This window comes from Vulpes vulpes, chromosome 6, assembly GCF_048418805.1.
Source record: "Vulpes vulpes isolate BD-2025 chromosome 6, VulVul3, whole genome shotgun sequence".
Lineage (NCBI taxonomy): Eukaryota > Metazoa > Chordata > Mammalia > Carnivora > Canidae > Vulpes > Vulpes vulpes.
This window is the reverse complement of record NC_132785.1, coordinates 7,669,133-7,696,004: the sequence shown is the minus strand read 5'-3', so window position 1 is coordinate 7,696,004 and position 26,872 is coordinate 7,669,133. Positions and strand designations below refer to the sequence as shown.

At 44.1% G+C, this 26,872-nt stretch overlaps 1 protein-coding gene across 3 annotated transcripts in view; it reads right to left on the bottom strand.

The window, feature by feature from the left end:
• ENOX1 (ecto-NOX disulfide-thiol exchanger 1) overlaps positions 1 to 26,872 on the bottom strand; it is a 275,313-nt gene that overhangs the window by 31,461 nt on the left and 216,980 nt on the right. For all 3 annotated transcript variants that reach the window (XM_026009602.2, XM_026009603.2, XM_072760625.1), the window contains one exon: positions 26,766 to 26,822. In XM_026009602.2, coding sequence (XP_025865387.2) covers positions 26,766 to 26,822 — 57 coding nt within the window. The remainder of the gene's footprint in view (positions 1 to 26,765; positions 26,823 to 26,872) is intronic.

Below are 26,872 nucleotides of genomic sequence, written 5' to 3'. Positions count from 1 at the left end.
AGTGTGATCTCAGGATCGGGAGATGGAGCCGTGAGTCAGATTCTGTGCTCAGTAGGGAGTCCGCTTGAGCTTCTCCCTTTCCTTCTATCCCTTCCCCTGTGCACATGCTCTCTCTCTCTCTCTCTCTCTCTCTCAAACAAACCCATAGCTAAAGTCATACTCTGAGAGAAACTGAGAGTTTTTCCTTTATGATCAGGAACAAGACATGGATGTCCACTTTCTCCACTTTTATTCAACACAGTTCAAGCCACAGGAGTCAGTGAAGAAATAGAAATAGGCATCCATATTGGTAAAGAAGTTAAACTGTTACTGCAGATGATGGACTACTACACAGAAAATCTTTAAGATTCTACTGAAACACTACTAGAAGTAATAAACGAATTCAGTTAACTGAGAGAATACAAAAATAATACCCCCAAATCAGTAGCATTTCTATATACTAACAAAGTAGAAGAAGAAATAAGAAAACAACTCCATTTACAATTGTGCCAAAAAGAATAAAATACCTAACAAAAAACTTAACCAAGAAGGTAAAAGACCTATCCTCTGAAAACTAAAATATTGATGAAAAAAATTGAAGATGACATAAACAAATGGAAATATATTCCATGTTTTTGATTTAGAAGAATATTTTTTAAATGCCCATATTACCCAATGCACTCTACAGACTCAGTGCAATACCCAACAGCATTTTTTTTTTTTTACAAAACTAGAACAAATACTCATAATGTGTATGGAACCAAGAAGATCTGGAATAGCCAAAGCAGTCTTAAGAAGGAAAAAGCTAGACACTTTATAATTCCAGATTTCAGACTATACAACAAACCTACAGTTTTCAAAATTGTACTGGCACAAAACCACATAGAGATCAAGGGAACAAAATACAGAGACCCCAAATAAACCCATATTTACATGGTAAATTAATCTATGACAAAGGAGGAATGAATATACAGTGGAGAAAAAAGTCTCTTCAATAAATGGTGTTGGGAAAACTGAACCACTTTCTAATACAATACACAAAAATAAACTCACAATGAACTAAAGACCTAAATGTGAGACCTGAAATCTAAAATGTAAAAATTCTAGAAGAAAACACAGGCAATAATTTCTCAGACATCAGCCTTAGCAACATTTTTATAGCTATGTCTCTCATGGCAAGTGAAGCAAAAGCAAAAATAAACTATTGGGACTACGTCAAAATAAAAATGCTTCACTGCACAGTGAAGGAAACCATCAACAAAACAAAACAGGCAACCTACTGAATGGGAGAAGATACTTGCAAATGATATATCCAGTAAAGGCCTAATATCCCAAATATGTAAAGAACTTATACAACTCAATGCCAAAAACCTTCTAAAGAACCATATTTAAAAATTAGCAGAGGATCTGAATAGATGCCTCAGATGTCTTTCCAAAGAAGACATACAGATGGTCAATACACATGAAAAGATGCTCAGTATCACTTATCATCAGAGAAATGCATATTAAAACCACAATGAGATATCACCTCACAACCTGTGAGAATGGCTAAGATCAAAAACACAAGAAGCAACAAGTGTTGGTGAGGATATGGAGAAAAAGGAACCCTCATGTACCATTGGTGGAAAGGCAAATTGGTACAGTCACTGTGGAAAACAATACAGAGATTCCTCAAAGAATTAAAAATAGAAGGATCTCCACAGAAGATGGCGGAATAGAACAATCCTAAGCTCATCTTGTCCCACTGAACAACTAGGTAACACATCAGTATAAATAACCTGAAAAACGACCTGAAGACTGGCAGGACAGACTCTTCACCACTAAATGTAAAGAGGAGGCTGCATTGAAGAGGCAAGAAAAGACAGAGACATGGTTGGGAGTTAAATGGACCCACAAGACTGTATGCAGGAGGGATGGAGGGACACCGTGGGTGTGAAGAGGGAGAGAAGACTATTACACCAGGCACCTCAGGCACAGGGAACTCACACAGGAAAGACAAATCCCTGCAATATGGCTTTGGAAACCAGAGGGACATAGTTTCAGGAGTTCTTACAATCAGAAGGACCTAACACTTGGAACTGTAAAAGTCAGCAGGTTCTTCTCTGAGAGAGGAAGGTTAGAGGAAATGGAGCCCAAGCCCTAAAAGAGACAGCACAAACACAGCCCATCAGCATGAAATCCTGCACAGAAGCAGCATTTTGCAAACCGCCTGGAGTATATCAGAGAGATTTATTTACTAATCTCAGAGCATGTGTTGGAGGGGCAGGGATTGTTGGGAAACTTCTCCAGGAATAAAGGAGCTGTAAAGTACCATTGCCCCTCCCCTCCCCCCAACACAGACACCTGTGGGAACCAGCAGCATTCCAAACTCCCCACCTAACTTATTAACAGTGAGCCCCACCTCATGTTCTCCTGTGGATATGCCCCCTCTAGCCTGGCTCCAGGTCTCCAGGTCTCCTCCCACAAGCAGACCTGGGCATACCTTATAAACACTGCTTGCCCTGCACCTGCTGTTTTCTGCCCATCTGCCTCTTCCAACCTGCCTGCGTCCATCCAGGCAGCTGCAGGTCTCAGCCCTGCAGCAGGAGTTTTATAAAGCAGGTCCACTTTACATCTCACAGTAGACCTGCACATTTGCTAACACCACATGCCCCACCCCTGAATTATCCTGCAGACATGCCCTTCACAATATACTCTTGGTCAGAGTCCATTCAAAGTGCAGTGTGCAACCACTCCTAGCAGGGGCCAGCACCACTCCGAAGTGACTCCTGCCCAGGGGGTGAGTGGAGGATAACTACATAAAGCAGTCCAACTACAGCCCCAGCAGTGGGCTGTGGGCAGACATCTGGTATGACTGCAGGCTCCAGGCGCCACCCACCAATGAAAGCTTCTCAGGGAAAGCACCCTGCAGTGCTACTGTATCTCTAGCAAATGCCTGGTCTGATTCAAATCACATCCAGGGCAGGTCCAGATTGGCCCTGTAACAACATAGGGACCAAACCCTGCTCACAACAGGCAAAGACAGCCATTGCGGGTGACGAGACTGAAGGCAGAATGCAGTGCTGGCACAACAGCGAAGTGCACACAACACACATAGGAGACACCCCTGAAACTCGAAGTTCTGGTGAAGAAGGGACATTGCCTTCAAGGCACTACAGGACATCTTCATAAGGCCACTACTTTCAAGAGTAGTAGTTGTAGATGACATTCCTAACACATAGAAACAGAGAGTCAGAAGAAATGAGAAAACAGAGGAATATGTCCCAAATGAAAGAATAGCATGACATCAGGAGAGCTAAATGAAGTAACATGCCTCATAGAGAATTTAAAGTAAAGGTTATAGATATATTCATTGGACTGGAGGAATGAGTGGAGGGACCTCAGTGAGACCCTTACCAAAGAGACAGTAAACATTAAAAAGAACCAACTAGAGATGAAGAACTCAATAACTGAAATTAAAAATACTCTATTTGGGGAGTGCCTGGGTGGCTCAGTCAGTTAAGCGTCTGACTTGATTTTGACTTAGATCATGATTTCAGGGTCATGAGATTGAGCCCCATTTGTGCTCCATGCTGGGTGAGAGCCTGCTTAAGGTTCTCACTCCTTCCTCTGTACCCCAACTCCCAAAATACAATAGATGGAGTAGTAGTATAGTAGAAGAAACAGAAAAATGGATCAGCAACCTGGAGGACAGAGTCATAGAAAACAAGTTGAATGGGAGAGAGAAAAATAAATAAATGCAAATGGACTAAGGGAACCCAGCAACACCATCAAGCATAATACCATTCTCAATAGAGGGATCCCAAAAGAAGAAAAGAAAGAAAAGGGGGCAGAAAATTTATTTGAGGGCAGCCAGGGTGACTCAGCGGTTTAGCACCACCGTCAGCCCAGGGTGTGATCCTAGAGACCTGGGATCGAGTCCCACGTCGGGCTCCCTACATGGAGCCTGCTTCTCCCTGTGCCTGGGTCTCTGCCTCTCTCTCTCTCTCTCTCTCTCTCTCTCTCTCTCTGTGCCTCTCATGAATAAATAAATAAAATCTAAAAAAAAAAGAAAATTTATTTGAAGAAATAATAGCTGAAAACTTCTTAAATCTGGAGAAGGAAACAAAAATCCAGATCCAGGAATCAAAGAGACAAAAATCTAGGACTAGACAGCTTCACAGATGAATTCTACCAAATATTTAAAGAAGAGTTAATATCTATTCTTATCAAACTATTTAAAAAAAAAAAGAGGTTGGAGAGCTTCCAAATTTACTTTGGGAGGGCAGAATTACTGTGATACCAAAACCAGATAAAGACAAAAAGAACTACAGGCCAGTATCCCTGTTGAACATAGATGCAAAATCCTCAACAAAATATTAGCAAAGTGAATCCAGTGATACATTAAAAAAATCATTCACCATGATCAAGTGGACTTATTCCTGTGGCTCAATATTCACAAGAAAATGTGATAAATCAGTCAGAGAAAGATAGAAATCTATTGTCATTTTCAATAGATGCAAAAAAAGCACTTGACAAAGTACAACATCCATTCATGATAAAAGCCTTCAGCTAGCAGGTTCAGAGGGAACATACCTCAATATAATAAACGCCACATATGAAAAGCCCACAGCTAACATCATATTCAATGGTGAAAAACAGAGCTTTTCCCCAAAGATCAGGAACAGGAAAAGAATGTCCACTTTCACTGCTTTTATTAAACATAGTATTGGGAAGTTCTAGCCACAGCAATCACATAAGAAAAAAGAAATAAAAGGCATCCAAATGGGGTAAGGAAGAAGTAAAACTTATATTATTTGCAGATAACATGGTAGTTTATACAGGAAATACTAAAGACTTAGAAAAAAAAAAACTACCAGAAGTGATAAATGAAATAAGATTGCAAGATACGAAATCTATATGTAGAAATACCTTGCATTTCTCTACACTAATAATGAAGCAGCAGAAAGAGAAATTAAGAAAACAGTCCCATTTACAATTGTGCCAAAAAGAATAAAATACCTAGAAATAAACTTAATGAAGGAGGTGAAAGACTTATAATCAGAAAAGTATAAAACACTGATGAGGGACGCCTGGGGGGCTTAGTGGTTGAGTGCCTGCATTCAGCTCAGGGCGTGATCCCGGAGTCCCTGGATCGAGTCCCACATTGGGCTCCCTGCATGGAGTCTGCTTCTCCCTCTGCCTATGTCTCTGCCTCTCTCTCGGTGTCTCTCATGAATAAATAAATAAAATCTTAAGAAAAAAAACACTGATGAAAGTAATTGAAGATGATATAAATGTACATCCCATGCTCATGGGTCGGAATAACACATATTGCTAAAATGTCCATACTACACAAAGCAATCTACAGATTTAATGCAATCTCTACCAAAATACCAACAGCATTTTTCATAGAACTAAAAGAATCCTAAAATTTGTATAGAACCAGGAACGAGTATCTTTTCTTTGATAAAGCAGGAACGAATATCCAATGGGAAAAATTCTCTTCAACAAATGGTACTGGGAAAACTGGTCAGCTACATGCAAAAGAATGAAACTGGACCACTTTCTAACACCACACACAAAAATAAACGCTAAATGAATTAAAGACCTAACTGAACCTGATACCATAAAAATCCTAGGACAACAGATAGTAATGTCTCTGACATTGACCATAGCAACATTTCCCTAGATATGTCTCCTGAGGCAAGGGAAACAAAAGGAAAAATAAACTGTTGGGACCACATCAAAATTAAATGCTTTTGCATAGCAAAGAGAAACAACAAAACTAAAAGGCAACATACTGAAGGGAGAAGATATTTGCCAAGGATGTATCTGATAAAGGGTTAGTACCCAAAATATATAAAGAACTTATACAACTCAACACTAAAAAGACAATTAATCCAATTAAAAAATGGGCAGAAGACATGAATAGACACTTCTCCAAAGAAGACATCCAGATGGCCAATAGACACATGAAAAGTTGCTCAACATCACTCAGCATCAGGGAAATGCAAATCAAAACTACAATGAGATTACCTCACACCTGTCAGAATGGCTAAAATAAAAAAAACACAAGAAACAATAAATATTGGTGATGTGGAGATAAAGGGACCCTCTCGCACTGATGACCCAAATGCAAACTGGTGCAGGCACTATGGAAAACAGTGTGGAGGTTTCTCAAAAGTTAAAAAGGAACTACCCTATGACCCAGAAATCATGTTACTGAGTATTTACCCCCAAAACCCAGAAAAACACTAATTCAAAGGAATTAATGAAGCCCTGTGTTTATTGCAGCATTACTTACAATAGCCAAGATACAGAAACTGCCCAGGTGTCCATCAATAGATGAATGGATAATGAACAAGTGATATGTATATATATATATAAAGTGATACATGTAATATATATAATGATGTATATGTGTATATATATATATATATAATGGAATATTATTCAGCCATAAAAAGAATGAAATCTTGCCATTTGCAGCAACATGGATGAAACTAGACAGTATCATACTAAGCAACATAAGTCAGACAAAGACAAACACCGTATGATTTCACTCTATGTGGAATTCAAGAAACAAAAGAAAGGAGCAAAGGAAAAGAGAGAGACAAACCAGCCAAGAAATAGACTCTTAACTACAGAGAACAAACTGATGGTTACCAGAGGGGAGGTAGGTGGGGGATGGGTGAAATAGGTTAATGAGGATTAAGGAGGGCACTTGTCATGACGAGCGCAGGGTGACATATGGAAGTACTGAATCACTATATTGTACACCTTAAACTGATAGAACACTGGAATTAAAATTTAAAAAGTGAGGTAAGATATAAATCGATTAATTAAAACAAAAACAAAATAGTATATATGTAGCATCTGTTCCCTCGCTCCATGTGCCTTCAAGTCAAAATTAGCCAATGTTTGTCACAAGAGCTCCAGCCTCATGACTGGTTAAGGTGAAGGGAATACAGAGAGAATGTGGACCTAACTAAGGTCCTGCATGCAAAGCCACACCTTTGCTGCATTTCAGCTAAGCCTATTTTTCTTTTCAGCCATCTGATAAACATTTATGCTGCATACATATATTACACGCCTACTGTATGCCAAGTAATGCTAACTTGTTAAGGATACGGAGTCCAAGCAAAAAAAAAAAAAAAAAAAAAAAGGGATACGGAGTCCAGAGTGGCTTGCCCTGGGGTCAACAAGCAATTCTTTTATGAAAGATCTGCAAGAAAGTTTGCAGGCAATGCCAGTAGATGAAGCTGGAGAAGTAGGTAGATCATGATAAGGAGTTTGGATTTTATCTGGAAAGCTCAAGTATTGAGTGTTCAGCACAAGAGTTACATGAGTGGTTCCACATATTAGGATATCGGAGTGTTCAGCACAAGAGTTTACATGAGTGGTTCCACATATTAGGATATCGGTTTGGAGGCAAATGAAAGAGTCAGGGATGCCAGGCTGGAGTCTACTGCAAATAGTCTATTATTATTTATGATAAGGGTTCAAAACTAAGTCAAAGAGTGCAAATGTAAGAGATATTTAAGAGGCAGAACTAAAAAAAAAAAAAAAACAAACCAAAAACCATCTGGTGGCCTGGTGGATGAGGTAAAGGCTGAGGATGAGTAAGTAAGTGCCTTGGCAAATAGGGAAATAAAGAAGCAAGTATGAGAGATGATGCATCCAGCTTTGGAAATGTTGAACTTAAGGTTTCTTTCTTTTTTTTTTTTTTTAGATTTTATTTATTTATTCATGAGAGGCAGAGAGAGAGAGAGAGAGAGAGAGAGAGAGAGAGAGAGAGAGGCAGAGACACAGGCAGAGGGAGAAGCAGGCTCCATGCACGGAGCCCAACGTGGGACTTGATCTCGGGTCTCCAGGATCAGGCCCTGGGCTGAAGGCAGCGCTAAACTGCTGAACCACCTGGGCTGCCCCTGAACTTAAGCTTTCTATGACATCTTGTTATGATATTTCAGAGAAAGTAGGATATAAAGGTTTTTGAACTTAGAAGCAAGGCCCTGACCATGCTTTTTATGGGCCAGTTCTCAGGTTTGTGCTTACAGCCAGCAACCCTGATATCTGCTTCTGGGACAAAGAAAAGGCTTGCTTACTACTTGATATAAAAGAGGTGGATTCCCCCAAAGCTCAGTGTTCCTCTCCGGTCACATTACCCATCTCATGTGCTTCCATCTGGGCACCTCTGTTGGGGGATGATCTAGTGAAGCTGGGATGGCTGTTTGGAAGCACCCGATAAAACCTCCAACGGGCACTCACCAGAACCTACTCTCAGAACGACCTAGTACATTAGGGACAAACTGACCATAATATTAAACACGAAGAGAGCGGATTTCAAGAATATGATTTCAAGGATGTCAGAGGATATAAGCAGTAAATGCTTTATCTCTAACTCTGGAGAAAACAGGAAGTCTCTGTCTTAGCTTGGGAATTTCATATTTTCTCTGTAGGATGTTCCAACTTGTCTATTTAGTTATCAGGGACACACACTTTTTTTTTTTTTTTTTGCTGAGACTCCGGATCCTAAGTTAGAAAGGCTTTTTGTCCCTTTCTTAAAAACAACACTGCCCTTATGAGTCCTCATCTCAAATTTCTGGAAAATGCAAGGAACTTTAATCCAAATGGGAAAGTTTCATCGTTAGAAACATAAAAATATGAAGACTCTTTTTATTACATTAAAATCCTTTACCCTGATGAAGTGATAATGCCCTGGAGAGTTGTGTGTCTACTAGATGTTCTGGAGAAGGTGGGTTAGATGCCCGGAGACTGCAAACTGGATGTGGATAAGAGGGGATGGGATTGCAAGGCCAAACTGTTAATGGCATATCAAGTGTACAGGAGGAAGGAACATTAGGACGGGGATCAAAAGTTTCTTCATAGTGAGATCAATAGGATTATGACATAATATTCCAAGGGAAGTGGCGGGAACACCATTCACTTGACACGGTAAAAAGCACTCCAGACTAAAAAAATGCTTGAGCGGTGACCGTTCTGACCTTGGCAAGAGGATGGACAAGATTATCTGAGAAATCTTTTCTCAGCCCACCTTTTAACTCTAGAAGGAATCATTAAAGAGTTGGTAGAAGAGGTTTCAATAACTGGAAACTAGATATCATGGACTTTTTCAAAGACTTCTTCAAGAGTCAGCTACTTGAAGGCAGAAATTTCCCCTCTGAGAGTCCTTATCAGTTACCTTGAGAGATGACCAAGGTAATTTACCCATTTAGCAAAGCTCTTCCTCAATAATTTACTGCGACCTAGAATTGCCTTTGTTGTTTTGTTTTTGTTCCCATCCATCCGCCAAGCCCCTAAGAACTGAGAACGTGGCTTCCCAGCTTCCTAGACAACTCTGGTTATTCCTTTCATTTCACTATTCCCATGACCTCGGTAACTTCAGTGCTATTTCCTTTCTACTACGAAGCTTCTTGAATATTTGAGGGCACTGTGTTTACCGCCTTCCCATCTGAAATCTCAGCTTTCCCATCAATCACCCCATTAGCTGTCCTTTGAAAGATTTTCAGTGACTCTGTTTTCTCAGTCTCTTACCATGTGATATTTGACAACGTTGACATCAGCGTCTCTTAAATCATCTGTCTCACTTACTCCTGTTACCTAAAAGGTCCTGGTCTTTTTCCTCCTAAATTTTGTTTAGTTTTCACTGGCTTTTAATTCCCTCTGCTGGCCCACGACACATGGAGAAGAAGGGGAAGGAGGTTACTTTGTTCTTCCGCTTATAGTCTAACTTTGGTACTTGCCAGAGTTCACCCACCACTCTTTCTTCTGTAGTCCCTTTTACCAGAGGTCCTTCATTCTCATGGGTTCAACCATCATCGCACTTAACTCTTTACCTTCTGTTCCTTGTCATCAGCTGACCACTGGGGTTGTCTGCTTGGATTTACCACTGCCCAGTTTGAGTTCAAAGTGAGAGGTGACCATGAGGTGGTGCAAGACACACCACATACATGAGTTTTAGCCTTGATTCTTCAACCAACAACTGTTTGACTTTGGGGGAAGTTACTCAACCTCCTCAAGTCTTAGATCACTTGTCTACAAAGGAGGGTACTGGGTGGAGCCAGTCACCTATGGATAATGTCCCATGGAGCCCCATAAGCTCTACAGAGGTGGTGTGGAAAGTTCAAAGAGCAGATCTCTAGAATTCCCACTCCTTTACTGCTTTCTTCTGTTTTAGAATACCAGGACTTCTGTGTAAAGCTTCATTTAAGGAAATTTCCTAATTAAAAAAGAAAGTCTGAACTCAGCCCTACCTAACGTGTGCTTCTAAAATTCTCTAAAATCTAATTCATCTCTGACCACAGCCTCCTCTAACTTTCCCATTTCTGTTAGTAGCACCATCCTTCATGCAATTGTAGGGGGCTTGAAATATTCATCTTATTTTGATTTATTGTCACCTACTCCCTAAGTGCTTCTAAGACCTCTCTAGATCCGAATTCTATCAGGTTCCTGTGAAATGTCTCTCATGGCCCTTCCCCATTTCCACTACTGGCACTCTGCTACAGTTCTGCTAGTTTCTTGCTTTGACCGCCAAAAGAACCCCCTGTTTTGTCTCCTCCTCTGGTCTCTTCCTTTCCCTGATAGGAGATTACCAGACCAGTTTTCTAAAATGCCACTTTCATCCTGTCAATCTCCAGTTTAAAACTTGGATGCTTTGTGATAACCCCCAGGAAAATGCCACACCAAGCCTGGCATTTCTGGCTCGATCCTACCAAAATAGCCGATATGTCCAGATATGTTCTTAGCCAGCCTCGTCTCTTTTCCTTACCACTTCCAGCTCACATTATACACACATTATATACAAGTCCCATATCTTGCAGAGGCCTTTCTTCCAGGCTATTTGCAAGTTTTCCTAATCTTCACACATTTCCTACGTTACTTATGTGGCAGTTGATCACTTACACAACTGGATAGAACTGAGTCATCTGTGTTTGTTTCTTCAGCAAAACCACAGACTCCTTTAGGGTAGTCACCATTTCCAAGCCAGTGAGGCAGCGTGGCCAATGGAACCCTTATTCTCTTTCTGTCACCATTATTTATGTTAACTTTAGGGTCAACTCAGCTTTCTCTTAGGTAAAACATGGCTAAAGAACCCAAGGTTGTCGTGAAGGCCAAATGTCCTATGTGAGACCATGCTTTTGAAAACCATGACCTTCAGGGAATATATCGTACCATCATTTTTATCATCATGATTCACTTTCATTATTCTCAGGACTGACTAGATACAGTATGGTGTTTTAGTGATTATAGAAGATACTGTTTAGGTGCCAGAGGCATCCAGACACAGTAGTTCTCTTGGTAGCCTTTTCAGATTATTCTTGGTTTTGTTTATTTATTAAATACTTAGATAGTGCTTAGTATGTGCAAGTAGTATTTTTAAAAAAGATTTTATGTATTTATTCATGAGAGACACACAGAGAGAGAGGCAGAGACACAGGCAGAGGGAAAAGCAGGTTCCCCACAGGGAGTCATATGCAGGACTCAATCCCAGGACCCTGGGATCACAACCTGGGCTGAAGGCAGATGCTCAACCATTGAGCCACCCAGGCATCTCTATGTGCAAGTAGCATTATAAAGAACTTTATGAATATGAACTCATTTAATCCTTATAACAGCCCAATGAGGTAATACTGCATTCCCATTTTACAGCTGAGGAAAGTGAGGCATACAGAGACTAATGACTTGCTTCAGGTCACACAACTAGTAAGAAGCAGATGCCATGTTTGAACCAACACAGTCTCACTCCAGAGTCTTACCTACAGTGCTAGGCTGCCTCTCTTGAATGCCTTCCTGGCACCTATTATGATCCTTGTCAATTAAAAAATGCCTGTTGAGCACGGGGATTAAATCCTCTTCTGAGGGCTGCCTACTGTCAGAGGCCTACTGTCCTCATGCATTCAGAGCCAGCACAGGCATTAAGGCAAAGAGGAGCAAGGTAGAAAGCCAGCAGGGGCCTGGCCGAGGAACAGCATTAGCAGGGACAGGGCCTGGCTGCCTGCTATTGTTAGATGGTGACCGACTTCCTTTGGACAAGTGTGGCTTGTACCCATAGCCTGTGTAACAGGTAGGAATAATTTCAAAGGCGGAGTGCCAGGGCCAGTAGAGAAGAAGATACAGCACACATGCTCTCCTGGTTTGGAAGATGTAGGGGGCAGAGGGGCAAGGTCAGAGCAGCGCTCCCTAAGACCAAGTGTGGGCCCCATGCAGGAATGGCTGGCTAACAGGTGAAGAGGCTCAGGCAAGGGGACCCATGATGGAGCTCCAGCTGCACCCCAGGTACGTGATCATAAGGCAGAGCCAGTGAGGTGGCAGGAAAAGAGAGAAAAGTGGTGGTGGTGGTGGGGACACAAAAGCCATTCTAAAGAAAGAATGGACAGATTCTGTGTGTAAAAAACAAAGAGGAGACCTCAAAAAAATTTTTAAACAAATCAAATCTGGATGACTAGCAGAACAATGATACTAGAATCAGAGAGCACAGAGAAGGGGAAGTGCAGGCTCCAATAATTTAGAAATGCCAGGTGTGGGGTCTTGCAAAGGCAGGGGGAATATGGTGCACATGCTCAGGAGGGTGGCTGGGCTGGGAATGACCTTCCAGCCCATCTTCTGTCTCTCTCCCTCCTGCAAAGACAGCCCCACCGCCACCTGTCATCCCAGAAGTGTCACCAGTGCTCCCTGTCACCTCAAGAGTTGCCTGGACTTTGTGGGATGGCTATACCAGTAAGCATTTCTCTACACAGGATGGCGTCCTCGGTACCCAGCAGAGTCCCCTGCAAGTAGCACATCTGCAACCAACATTTTTGAACGACTAAATAGTAGACTCTCAGTAATATTTGTTGAATTAAATCAATCAAATGGGTCTGTTGCTACACAGAGAGGATAATACACGTGAGACTGAGTGGCGGTCATAGGGTTTGGTCAGGACCCTTGGCCTGGAGTGATTTACAAGAAGACCGTGAGGAGTGTATACAGTGGACAGTGAAAAAGCCAGCATAAAAAGCTTTGGCTGCTCTGCATTCTTTCGGTTCCTAAATGCATTTGCTGAAGCATCCTTTTCAAGTAAAATCACTTTTTTATTATCTTAGGTTGAAGACGGTAAAAATTTATCCATTATTAATGCTTTCAATATGTTTTTAATTTAAATATTAGCTTTTGCGGAGCCCATTCTAAGCTTATAACTCTGTTCTTTTCCTTTCCTTTCCAAAATTTAAGACCGTTTTCCAGTTCACTTTAATTCTTAGTAAGAGCCTTTCTTGGTTTTCTCATCACATAATTTAATATATTTTTTCAGTGTAGAAACATCATACAATATAAAAAGAAAATAGATATTAACTGAAACTTGCCTATCCAGGTGGAAGCGCTCTTAACTTTCAGATATTTGTCTTTTATATTTTACGTAGAACCCTCCTTCCTGCGTATATAGAATATACACACCTGTACACATATATTATTGCTTTGGTTCTTATTTGAAAAATAGGGATTTTACCACATGTACTTTTAAAAGAGAACAGGACTTTGACAGGGAAGACTAATTCCAATTTTGTAATGTTTCCCATTAAATAGTAAGAGCATCACGGCTGCCTGGATCATAACTTAATTATGGCTATGACAGTTCACACCATGCTTAAACTGTGCTCTCAAGCTGGCAGACGAATGACTTTCTTTTGGCGTAGTCTTGTGACAGTCATATTAAATACAAATGGTCTAAAAGTGAGAGAAAAAAATTCCTTTGTATTCAAATAACTCCATTCATTATTTAAAGCATATGTCGTAGTATTTTTAGTTTTCCTATATGCCATTTGTAGATGTTACCAAACACATTCGATCTCAAACACAGCTGTGTGTTTCTCTTCAGGACATAAAAAAATGGAACCCACATGGCTCTACCTACGCAAGTGTATACCCTTCATAGCCTGCAGAAGTACTGACATGAAAAATCTCCTTAACCAATAAAAACGGAGCAGCAAACAGAAGAAACTAAAGTGAACTACTTTTAAATGTATGTATGTGCATCCAGAATTAGTTGGTTTGATTTATCTTGTATGATACTGACTCTATTGCTGGTAAAGATTAATTGTATTATGGTGCTCTTGGCATGTTATTTTCCCAGTCCATTTCTCAGTGTGACATTTCTTATTTTTCTCCGCTACAAAGCACCCACTATCATAATTTTCACCTGCTGGAGTTTACGTTACTAATGATAATATTAAAATTCAGAGGGTTTTTTTTTTGACCTTTATAGTGGTAAATTAGGTCATGAGAATAGATGGGATGCAATCTGATAAATGAGAAAGACATTTAATTATTATTAAAGGAAAATCAAATTTCACAAGGTTGGCCAGGCACACTCTGAGATCTCAGTAAACATTCAACAGTCTCCCCTCCCCAACACACCAGAGTCTAGTTCCCTCCTCTGTGTTCTTGCATATGCAACATGAGAGATATTCCAAGGACTAAGTGTCTTGATTGCCGGTGCACGGTGCATGTACAGTAGGAAGTTCTCTGAATAAAAAATAATATGAATAATGGTCATGATGGGAATACTAATATTTAGCCCTTGCCAAATGCTTGGTAGATGCCAGATGCTGGTACTACTGTTATTCCTGTTTACAGATGAAGACATCAAGGCACAAATAAGGTGAGTAGCTTCCTAAGTTCAGATACCTGGAAAGTAGCGGCTCTAAGACAGGGCCCCCGCAGGCAGATTCTGGAGCTATGAGTCTGTACTGCCTTCTGGCTGAGTCACCTCTCAGGGAATCACAACTTCTCCACTTCATTCAAGCCCCTCGTCCTGCCCCAGGACGAGAGCTTCCTTACTGAGAGCCAGTCTTTGCTGATTTCCCTTTTTTGGTACATGCCATCTCCTTGGTGGGCCATGTGCCCCTTGGGGACAGCAATGGGGTTGTGATGGCAAACGGTCCCTATGCAGCACTGTGCCTGCAACATCACATGGCCCAGCACCCAGATGTGTATGGACAAGGCTAGCTCTGAGTCTGTGGTCTGGATGTGCTTTCTTAAATTACTCCTCGTACAGTCTTTTTTTTGGGGGGGGGGGTGTCAAATGGCAGAAGAGTTCAACATTTGGACTAAATAAAGTCCCTAGACACCTCAGTTCACAGTTTGAATGGAATTTATTGGGCCTCCACCTCTCTTACATTCATCAAATATTTCCTGAGCATCGACTATATGGTGGGCTTTGTGCTAGACAAGATTCACAGATGAATAATAGTAGTTCTTACTCTCAAAGAATGTTAAGTGTCCAGGGGATGACAGGCATGTAAAGGACAGCAAAATACAGTGTGATATAAGCCATTGACGGGGGTTGGCCTTGGGTGCTATGGAAGCCCAGCGCTGCACTTGACCTGGATGAGGGTGGAAAGCAGGTGGCAGTTATGCAAAGTGCAGTTGGGCATCATGTGGGAGCTTGTGGGAAATGCAGGTTTGCAGGCTCCAGCCCAGATTTAATCCAATCTGAAACTCTAGGGTGGAGCCCAGCGATTTGTGTTTTAAGCAGCTCTCCATTCGATTTTGTTGCTTGCTGAAGTTTGAGAAACACTGCCTTCCAGAATGTAAGAGTCACAGGCACGCAACATTCAGGCAAGAAAACACGTACCAAATTAAAATCCATAAAAGAAAAGTTAGGTGAGGTGATACCGACCATCTCAGCTCTAACTTTCTCAATCTACAAGACGTGTGTACACATCTTTTTAAAAAAAAAATTAATCAATTTATTTACTTAGAGAGGACACATGAGCAGGGGGAGGGCTAGAGGGAGAGAGAGAGAACCTCAAGTAGACTCCACACTAAGCAGGGAGCCTGATGCAGGGCTCGACCTCACAACCCTGAGATCTGGACCTGAGCTGAAATCAAGAGTCAGATGCTTAACCCACTGAGCCACCCAGCCATCCCTCCGGGACACATCTTACAGTGAAGCGGAATGGAATATGTTCACCTTGAAGATCACCTGCCGAGAACGTACACAAGGAACTATGTGCATCTCTCGCCCAACCAGGCCGAGCAGATTCACAGAGCTGTCCTAGGCTGCTAGAAATTCTATGTCAATTAAATCATCAGTCGTTAATTTTTAAGTGTACCTACAAATGTACCCACCGACACAGGCTCGTGATTATGATGGGTTCTGTAAGGCATACACACATCACCTGCCATTGAGGCGCTTAAGCCTGAGTTGAGGCCATAGGCCTATCATAACCGGGTTGTTCAGAATATCTGCAATGCTGAGAAATACCTTGGAAATACAGGGAAGGTGCTAATTGATTTGGGCTGATCTTAGGATAAGGCCCTGAGAAACGGGAACTGAGCTAGGCTTAAAAACAGGTGGCATTTGCATGGCAGGCAAAAAGTCGCTCATCAGCATACATTGAACAGTCTGGAAATTGTCCAGACAAAGGCACTCTGTAATCTCATGGGGGAAGCTGACATAACAATAAAAATGACGGTGATGCTGAGCATCGCAGCCACAAATCTCCCCTACAAGGGCAATTTCAGGGCTGGGAAGGCTGAGGCTTATAGGATTTTCTTGAAAAAAAAAAAAATCAAATGAACAGAAATCTGAAAAAAAAAAAAAAAAAAAAAAACCAAAACAAAACATTAAGTGTTCCAAGGCTGGTGAGTCTTTTCAGGGGAACCTGCAGAGGTTTTGGAGAACGGCTGCCATATACCTGACAAGGCGCTGCTCACGAGTCTCCAGGTGACTGGGCATGTTGACAAGCACCTGCCGCCTGGGCAGGCGACGGGCAAAGACCTCCGTGGCTCGGCCACCTGCACGGCTCAGAACTACTCGCTCGTTCCTTCAGCAGAAGTCCCCCGGGGTCTCTCTGTGAGGAACCTGACCCCCGAGGGTCTCTTCCTGTGGGCACCCTCCTCCCCACTTCCACCTGCGCTCTGCCGGGGTTAGGAACACACGGAGGGGGTTTGCTCTGCTGAAATTCTGAGACTCTCTGGCACCCTGGGTTAGAGCTAACGCCCAAAGGGTGGGGGTTGCGGCCTGCTCGGAAGTTTGAATATGATGTGCAGGTACAGGTGGCTACGAACAGGTCCTCTGGCGCCCTGAGGTGGCCCCCTGGCCGCATGCAGGGGCTGGGATGGGGAGGTGGGGCACACCTGGCCGGCGCGGCCTCACAGCCCGTGGATTCCCAGCTGTTGGGCCCTAGGGACGGAGGGAGGGAATAGAGAGAGGTGTCGCCATCAAGGCCGGGGAGAGTTTGGAGGTTGAGGGGTGACAACACACTTCGCCTGACTGTGGGAGTTCGAACCCACTTCTTTCCAAGTCCAAATTTTTCTGTAGTCACCTCCAGGAAGCCCACCAGTATTTTATTCGCAGATGAACCTCTGAGCTTTTTGCTCCACATTCAAGGACCTTCTCTTTGGATGACGTTTTCAGAAGCGTGCAGATCCGTGCGGCCACAGCCACACCCTGGTGCAGGCAGAGTTCGTCCCCGCAGCTGGCAGGGGTGCGTGTGACCGCGAAGGGCCCCCCTCGGGCCCAGCCGGGGTCGATCCACAGGTGCCGGGGGGCAGCAGCAGGTGACAGAAGAGGAAAACTCCTTGTCGCGGTCTTCCCCGCCCCTTCTCCCCCTCTTTCCACCCACTTTTCTTCTTTGTCATCCGCCTACACATTTCCCCAAAGAAATGCCACAGTCCGGTGAGTTATGTGGCACTTTGATGGATGAGGCCCGGGGATGCGCGGTGTGCATGCCACGGGGGACTGGCCGCCCTTCGCAGCCTTACGGGACCCCCCTGGGGGGCCGGGGAGCCCCGGGGGAGGTCAGCATCGCAGAGGGGAGCTGGCCCCCGCCCTGGCTGCTGCACCCCACATCTCTCCCCTGCCTGGTCTCCTGCGCCCACGGCCCGACCAGGAGTGCGGGAGTCCCCGAAGGACGTGCTGTATTCCAGCAATATGATCAGGAGCCCTGGGGCTCCCCGGTAACACAGGACTCGGGGGGCCTTTACCCACCGATGAGTCCCTGGTGCATCCCCCGCTCTTTTCAGACCCCTGACCTTGCTGCTGTGCCAGCAGGAACTGAAGTTGTTTGAGCAAAGGAGGCTCCCCAGGCTCTCCCTTATGCTCTTCCCGAGGCATCAGAACCAACCTCTGCTTCTGCCCACCTTTTGGGCTCCTGGCTTTTCCCACAAACGTTCTCCAACTTTCTTCCTCTTCGTTTTTGATTATCAGCATCTTGGATAGCCCTAAGCTGCCGAACTGTGATGAAGCCTTCTGGGTTTACTTGACTTTAAAATGATGCTGCTTGCATTCAAGCCATGTCTGTGTATGCTTATGTGCATCTGCTGTTGACGGTCTGGGGCTTACAGGTGTCTTCTTGGCCACACTAGAAAGAAATAATTTTCTATTTGGGGTTCGGACTCATTTTGTTTTTGATTGATCCCTCTTCTCAATCTCATGCGTTGTTCTCCAGAGGGTGGACAAGCCTCAGGGGGGTGGGGGTGGCCTGCTTCTGTGAGCCTGGGTATGGGGTCTACCCAGAGACCAGGCTCTATCACCCTCTGACCACCAAGAAGTCTGACCTTCAGTTCACAGCACAAAGCCCCAAATAACACGTCTTGGTATTATTCTTCTAAATTATTTATGAAGTCTATACAGTCTGCCTCTCTCTTCAGGATGCAAACATTCTTGGGAGTTGTTTTCCTTCTGTTAAGGAACTCAGCATCCTCTCTATGTGGTAACCACCAAACATTATTATTGGCTGTGCGTTTCGCCACTTACCACGAAGGTGTTGAGCTTGAACATTTTTAAAGAATCAGTGGATCTCTCACCATCCCTAAGTCCGAATCAAATGGAAATCTTCCATGTTTAAAAAGTGCTAAAACGGGGGCCCTTGGGTGGCTCAGCGGTTCAGTGCCTGCCTTCGGCTCAAGTCATGATCCTGGGGTCCTGGGATCGAATCCCACATCGGGCTCCCTGCGAGGAGTCTGCTTCTTCCTCTGCCTATGTCTCCGCCTCTCTGTCTCTCATGAATAAATAAATAAAAATCTTTTTTAAAAAAAGAGTGCTAACATGGTAGATGAATTGTTAGAGAATTGTTAGAGAATACTCACTGCATACTGCCTGTGACAGCAAAAACAAATATTTTGAAGTCCCATGGCAGGAACTGATTACATAAACGAGAGCACATCTGTGGCATGAAGTATTAGGCGGTCATTAAAAGTCATATTAAAAAGTGCTTAAGAACATGGGGGAAAAGCTAATGATTTATAAGGAGAAAAGCGGAGACTGTAAAACTTCCCACATGATATGCTTCAAGTGTGGTAAAAATGTACGCATGTGCACACAGACAAAGACGAGGGACATTTGAAGAGGTGGAAACACTCATTTCTGAGTGGCGAGATGGCAGGTGGTTTTCTTTATATTTCTCTGCATTTTCCAAATTTTCCACAAAAATGAAATAGTGCTTTTAAAATAAGAAACATCCATACGTACGTATATTGGATCTGTATGTTGCCTGTTTTTCCATTTTACACGATTGCTTTTGCTTCCACATCAGGTAGGATCGTACAGCTTTTTGGGGGAAAGTACATCGGGTCTCCCAAATCAAAGACTTCTGCTTCGCATCGTGGCTTTGGCTATATAGGTATCCTCGTCTGTGTCAGACCACTTCACTCAGAGCTGAGATTTAGGGCTCTCTTGCCTCGTCTTCTCCAACCTGGCCTGGGGGAAGAAGGTGTTTCCACTTCTCTCAACCCAACCCGTCAGCTTTATCAGACTAACGTGCTCATCCTGCCGCCTGCCCCAAATCTACTGATGGCAAAACAGCTACGACCAAGTTGACTCCTTATCCCGACACAAAGGACAGAACGACAACCCCCAGCACCAGCCGAGGAAACACACTGTCGGTTGGCAGCAAGAAGCCCGCTATGAAAACTTCTCGAGGGTTTCCTGGACGCAAAAGCACTGACCATGCAGCCAGCCTGTTTTTGATGGCAGCTCCCTCCTGTCCTTCCCTGGGGCTCTGAGTGAGCCCGCAGGTGGTACAGGGCCTCTTCCGGGCATTGGTCCTTTTCAAGGGTACAGGGTTGGGATGTGTAGGGTTTTTTTTTTTTTTTTTCTAGATGGAATTAGGGATTTCATGGTACTAGCAGGACATGTGGTTAACTCCCAGCAGCAAACATGGTAGGGCAACTGAGTGGTGGCAGGAGGGTGTGTGTGTGGGGGGGTAGGGGCAGAGGCTGGGGGAGGGAGCATCAGCTGGAGAAATGAATGCAGTGGTGCTACAGGAGCTGTAATTTGAGGAGGAGGCCAGGTGTCAACGTCAGCATTTAGTACGGGAGGAGAGCGATGATGTATTACAGGGTAAGGGAAACTTGCATCCATGCCAAGCCCACCTTCTGGATTTCAAACAGCTGCCAAGTAAGGGTGACCTCGGGGACCTACATATGTGGGTCCGTGAAGAGAGACAAAGTGGCTGCTGGTCTTCCAGTTGAGCTTTTCAGGCATCCCAAAGCTCCCTGTGTATCTACCTATCACATCCCATTCCTAGGAGACTCTCCTCTCCATGGAGCCAGTCCTTCCAGTAAAGGACTCCTCTCCAGAGTTACTGGAAACACGCAAGTCAGTCACCTCAGGCCTGTGATGCCCGCTGTGACACTAACTTGATGGTGGAGAGTGAGCCTGGATGGAAGGAGACAGAGGACAAGTTGGTAAGGGGGGTGGGGCACAGGCTCAGGGGCTCGGCATTACCCACTAGTGCGGCCCCCAGCATGTGGAAGACCGGGGTCATCACACCACCTCGCCGCTAGGCCCTGCTCACAGTGACCCTGCGAGGCAGGTGTGATTATTACCTTCATTTTATTTATTTATTTTTATTTTTAAAAGGTTTTATTTATTCATGAGAGACAGAGGGAGAGGGGCAGAGACACAGGCAGAGGGAGGGAGCAGGCCCCATGCAGGGAGTCTGACACAGGACTCGATCCCGGGTCTCCATGGTCACACCCCGGGCCGAAGGCAGGTGCTCAAGCACTGAGCCACCCAGGGGTCCCTACTGCCTTCATTTTAGAAGTAAAAAAATGTTGGTGCAAGGGTGCAGGTATTACTCGAGGTCCCCTGGACAGTGAGGGGCAGGGCCAGGACAGAGGCCAGGCCACTTGGTGCCCAGGTCTGTTCCAGACCCCCACACTGCGCCGCCTGCACCCTTCCCCCCCAAGGACTGCTTGACTGGGCGAGACAAAGCGGGGGCTCCGTACAGGACACGGTGGGACGCAGTACCCAGGGCGGGAGGAGCTGTAGTATCGGGAGTGTCCCCCCACCTGCTCCCAGCTCCAGCTCGCGCTGCCCGCACCGAGCCTGTGGGGTGAGGCGTGGCAAGAGCCAGGCCTTTCTGTCTGGTCTCTCTCCCTCCAGTTCCAGGTTGGGGGGGGGGGGCAAGAGCAGGTGGCAAGTTGTCCCTCCGCTCCTAACTTCTTTACTCCAACAGATTTATTTATTTTTTTAGAAGTTTGTTTGTTTGTTTATTTATTTATTTATTTATTTATTTATTTATTTATGAGAGAGAGAGAGAGAGAGAGAGAGAGAGAGAGGCAGAGACACAGGAGGAGGGAGAAGCAGGCTCCGTGCAGGAAGCCTGACGTGGGATTTGATCTTGCCTTGGGCCAAAGGCAGGCGCTAAACCGCTGAGCCACCCAGGGATCCCCTACTCCAACGGATTTAAAGACCACCCCAGGGTTTACGTTCTTATAGAGCCAGCCTGACAACCTGTAAAGTCTTTTCTGTGCTTTTGTTTGACTGCTGGGTGGGGAGGGCGCTGGGCTGCTCAGTGGTAACCTTCCATGTCCGGAATTAGGCCTCTTTACAGGTTGCAAAGGATTTCTCTGAGCCCGGTGTGTGCGGGTCTCGTATAGCAGATGCGAGGGTGGTAGCGGTGGAAAGTCATGGAAAACTTTGCGGCCCAATGGTTTCTACGCTGCAGGCTCCAGCTGCCACTTTACTTGATTCCTCCAACTTCTTCCTACATTTCTTGCATCTCCTCCCTTCCATCCACACATAAGGATCAGAGGTGGGGATAGCTCTGGGAGGGAGGCCATCAAAAGAGATGCAAGACAAGGACGGATGATCTCTCTCTCTCTCTCTCTTTTTTTTTTTTTTTCAAATTCTGGTATCTGTTATGCATAATTACTAGGGATGAGGCTAGTTTAGCAGTTTGGGGGATTCGGTGATAGCTCAGAGACAGAGACAAAGAGAAAACTCATAGTTTGCTTTTTTAGGAAAGGGAATTGGGTCTGGAATAACTGAAATCTCTAAGTGAACTGTGATAAAGGCTAGTTGTAAACTCAGGTACAGTTAAAAGGCTGGGACTGCCCGGCTGTCATTAATGCGTCCAGTTCCAAACAGAAGGAAAAAACCTATTTAAAATCAGTAAGTGCTGTACTCTTGGAGAGCAAGGCCTTTGTGGGTGATTTCAGTTGTTGGCTCTGATGGCTTCAAATCCATCCTCAGAAAACCTTTCTCATGAGTGGGAGCTTGCAGATCTTGTGATAGGGGACGGGGTAGGCTTTGTAAGGTGCCTCGGTTTGGGGACCTTGGGAATACCAGAAAAAGTGTTGTCGATCAGAGACTGTCATTGCTCAACAAAATGTAAAAAACAGTAGAAAAGTAATAGCAACAGACCGGATCTGGGTGTGGTCAACCTCCCATAAGCCCAACAACTCTTGGAGCCGAGGCACCGCAGTCAGTAAATTGCAAGACGACACATTTTTTATGGGTCCCTTCAGGACTACTAGTGGGTACCGTAAGTGCGCACCTGCCCCAGCACATTCTAAAGGCTCAACGATTCTGTGAGTCTGAAGCTCCCTGCCAGACTTCATGACACGGCCATTAATATACAGTATCCCCCAGAAACAAATATGAAAGATGCAGAACAAGATTTACGGGCACGTTAATTACAGCATTATTCATAATAGTAAAAAAAATGGGAAGTTAAACGCCTAACACATAGGTCTGCGGTTCAATTATTTCATATCTACGTTACACAGCCATTAAGAGTCACGTCTTTGAGGAACATTAGGTGACAAGAAAAATACTCAGGAAATAATGAGAAATCAAAAAGGTACAAAACTGAAGACAACATGATAATATTTATTTATGGGTTTTTTCCCTCTGGTTATATATATGCACATGACTGGAAGGAACTAAAATTAAATATTAATAGTGGTTATCGTGAGTAATGAGATACCAAGTTATTTTTCTTTACCCTCTGTATTTTTTCCCATATTTTTCCAGTTTTGGACAGTTACTTCTTTTTCAGTAAAATGTTACTGTCTCTAAAAAGCACTTGTCAATTCTTACAAAAATATCCAAGAATATCACAAGAAAAATATGATTTTTCTCTCAAAATTAGTTTGATCTCACTGTAGGAAAAAAAAGAAATGGTTTCCATAGCTTCATCCATCAGAGGAAATAAAACTCTTACTAAAGAATAGTGTACTGCATCTTTAAGCAGGAGAAGGTAAACTACCTACAAATGTGAATTTCTTAGTTTCATTAAGAAGTATAGTTGTTAACCTTTTGTGTGCCAAAAATTCTAAGTTACATTTTCCTTCAAAGCAATGTACTTTTTTCTATATATGCAGTATGTATAGTTAGCATAAAATCATTGGTGCCATGAAAATTATTTTTAAACTTAAATAGATATTTAAATATATATAAAAAAAAAGTGAAGCCAGGACCAGCCCTGTATAATTGTTATTGATAAATAATAACCCATAAAATTTCTGCCCATGTGAATAATTATAGTAAAAAATCTATGTCATCGTCAATAACATGGGCCAGGGGCTTTCTTTTTTTATTTTTTTCTTGGGCCAGAGGCTTTAAACCTATCGTGATCTGCATTAACATCCATCCTGTCAAAATTCATAGTATATTAAATATACTATGTATGTTGTTATATGAAGAGAGGGAATTGGCATGTAGAGTGTGTGGTCTGAGCCAGATGCTTATGTCCATGGTTGCCCTGAGCACGCTTAGGGTTGGGGAAGGTAAAGTTCAAAAATGTCAAATAACTGGCCCCGGTCACATGGCTATTCAGGGATCGAATGCGCTCCAAACCCCTCAGTCTGGTTTGAAAGCCTTGATTCCTTCTAGCACCACGGAGCTGATGGAAACTTGAGATGAGACACAGACTTCATTGCAGACATTTAAAAATAACTTCACAGGATACCGTGCAAGAGCTTCTCACGGGTGGCCAAAATAACTAGTTTTGGTTTCTTTTCATTCACATCACCCCAGTGAAGGTAGTAGGGAAACTGCCCAAAGGAGATGACATTACAGTCAGAAAAGAGAAAGACAAGTGGGGAACCCACCTACTGGGAACCCCCTGAAAGAACAGGCAGGGATTACAAAGATTAGTCTGGCCTTGGAGCCAGGGAGAGGGGTGGCCACCTGAGGTGACCAGCAAGTGGGGCTGAGCTCGATCTTCCACAAATATCTCACCCACCCCCCGCCACGGTGCAGCTCCTCCCTCCTGCTGGGCCCGAACCCTACGTCTCAACAGTCATTTCTTCAGTTGATTACAAAGCCCACATCCTGGACTCCAGAGAAGAATTTTTCAAAGCTAAAAACTTTCTTTTTTTTTTTTTTAATTTTTATTTATTTATGATAGTCACACAGAGAGAGAGAGAGAGAGAGAGAGAGAGAGAGAGAGAGAGGCAGAGACACAGGCAGAGGGAGAAGCAGGCTCCATGCCAGGAGTCCAATGTGGGATTCGATCCCGGGTCTCCAGGATCGCGCCCTGGGCCAAAGGCAGGCGCCAAACCGCTGTGCCACCCAGGGATCCCAAAGCTAAAAACTTTTCTCCAGAAAAGGACGAAAGACCTCAGAGGTGATCTTTCATTTTTTTTTTTTTCTCGTTTAATGGTGAATGCCTTTTGACATTTCTCAAAATGAGAGCCAAGGGACTAGACGTCGCGTTAGGCCCACCTTCACACGCATTGTCGGTTTAATTCAACCAACAGATGAGCTCAGAATCATAACATCATCCTGCTCGGGGCCTCACAGTTACAAGGTAATTCCACATCCATTCATTTGCTTCTCACCATAAGCCTTACGGAAAGAAAGGTAGGTAACGCCATCCCCATGTTACAGACCAGGACACTGAGGCATACCGCCATTTCGTCTGGCTTATTGGATTTGATGGTGGCTTCCTTGGAAGTCACAGAGGGACGGACTCCTTTCCATTCTTCAGAGCCAACCCAAATCCCACAGATCCAGGAAGTCGTTCTTTTTTTTTTTCCCCCCCAAGATTTTGTTTATTTGACAGAGAGAGAGAGAGAGAGAGAGAACAAGCAGGGGGAGCAGCAGAGGGAGAGGGAGAAGCAGGCTCCCCGCTGAGCAGGGAGCCCGATGAGGGACTCGATCCCAGGGCCCCGGGGTCATGACCTGAGCTGAAGGCACACACTAAGCTGACTGAGCCCCCCAGGCGTCCCCCTGGGAAGCTATTCTTAATTATCCGCCACAAAGAAACCATAATACCACCACCTTAAGGTTTCCCCATGCCTTCCTCAGCTCATTGCAACAGCAGGACACATTTTTGCGGTCGGCTTTGCCATCTGTTGCACCAACAGGACAATGAGGCTCAGAAGGGCTAGCCTGTCGCCAGCTGACACGGTTAGTGAGTCGCAGAGTCCAGATTTCAAACTACGTCGGGTCTCAGCTGCCTCACCTTCCTGTACACTTATCACATCTGGTATGTCACCCGTGTGTCCCCTTATTCCTCAGCTCAGCTTTAAGTTCTTTGAAGGCAGAGAGCAAGCCTTGGGCTTCTTGGTAACCACCCCCACTGCCGGCCCTTAGCGGCGCTCCACGTACACAGTAGGTTCTCAATAAACGTCAGACGTTAAATATCTGTTCGGTAGGAACAGTAGTTATTAAGAGGGATTTTTTTGGGGGGGTCCTTTGGATGTCAGGCTTTCCTCGGTCTATAATTAAAACAAGAGTGAACACGAAGTGTGTAATTTCTCCTAGCTCTGGCTTAATCAGGCGCTCATTACCATGTCTGATTCTGTGTTACGTGAAAAGAACTGCTTAGTAAGCATTTTCTGTGATGAGGATAATCAAACACATACAGACACCAGAGAGAGTTTTTAAAAGACAAGAGCAAAACCACCCAATGGAGGGAGGGACAATGATCTGCGTGCCATAATCTTCCACCTGGGACTGAGGAACTTCCCAGGCAAAGAGAGCAGTTGGCTGATTTGGGGCAACTGGGTATGCAAGGACCCCTGACAGGGGAAGTCTGGGTGCTCACTGGGGTCTTGTATGGAGAGGATGGAGCGCACCATGCTACGGTTCCAGGTCGGCACTAGAGAGGCAACATGTTCAAGGGCTTTTCTGAGACAAGGGGTTCGCTCTGAACCCTCTCCAGCATAGCAATCATCTCATTACCATCGCCAATGACAAGCAGACCTAATAAATATGCACGCGATATACAACTTCTTGCCCTCTTTGGTCTCGTTCCATCTGCCCTCCCAACCTATCATTACTGGATAGCTTTGAAAATAGAAAGGGCTCAAAGAAATTCATCGAGATGAGAATTTTTCCAATAGACACGAGCTCGAGTACCTTGAAATTGACGTTTGGTAGTCTACGCCGACCGTGGCAGTGCCTGTCTACCATATTTTACTGCCAAACCATTCATAGTCATCGTAGCCACTGGGAGGCAGGGCTTCTGATTCCCTTGGAGTCCTACCTAAAGTGCCACATACCTGTGGGCATTCAACCAACATCAAGCAACAAGAGCAAGTATCAGGTTGGTGGTACCTACATTTGTGTCCTCGTGGCTGTGGCCGTTGGTCTCGACCAATTCCTTGGTGCCTTTTAACTGCAAATTTCAAGAAAAAAAAACCCAAATGAGTAAGCAAAGCATATCTG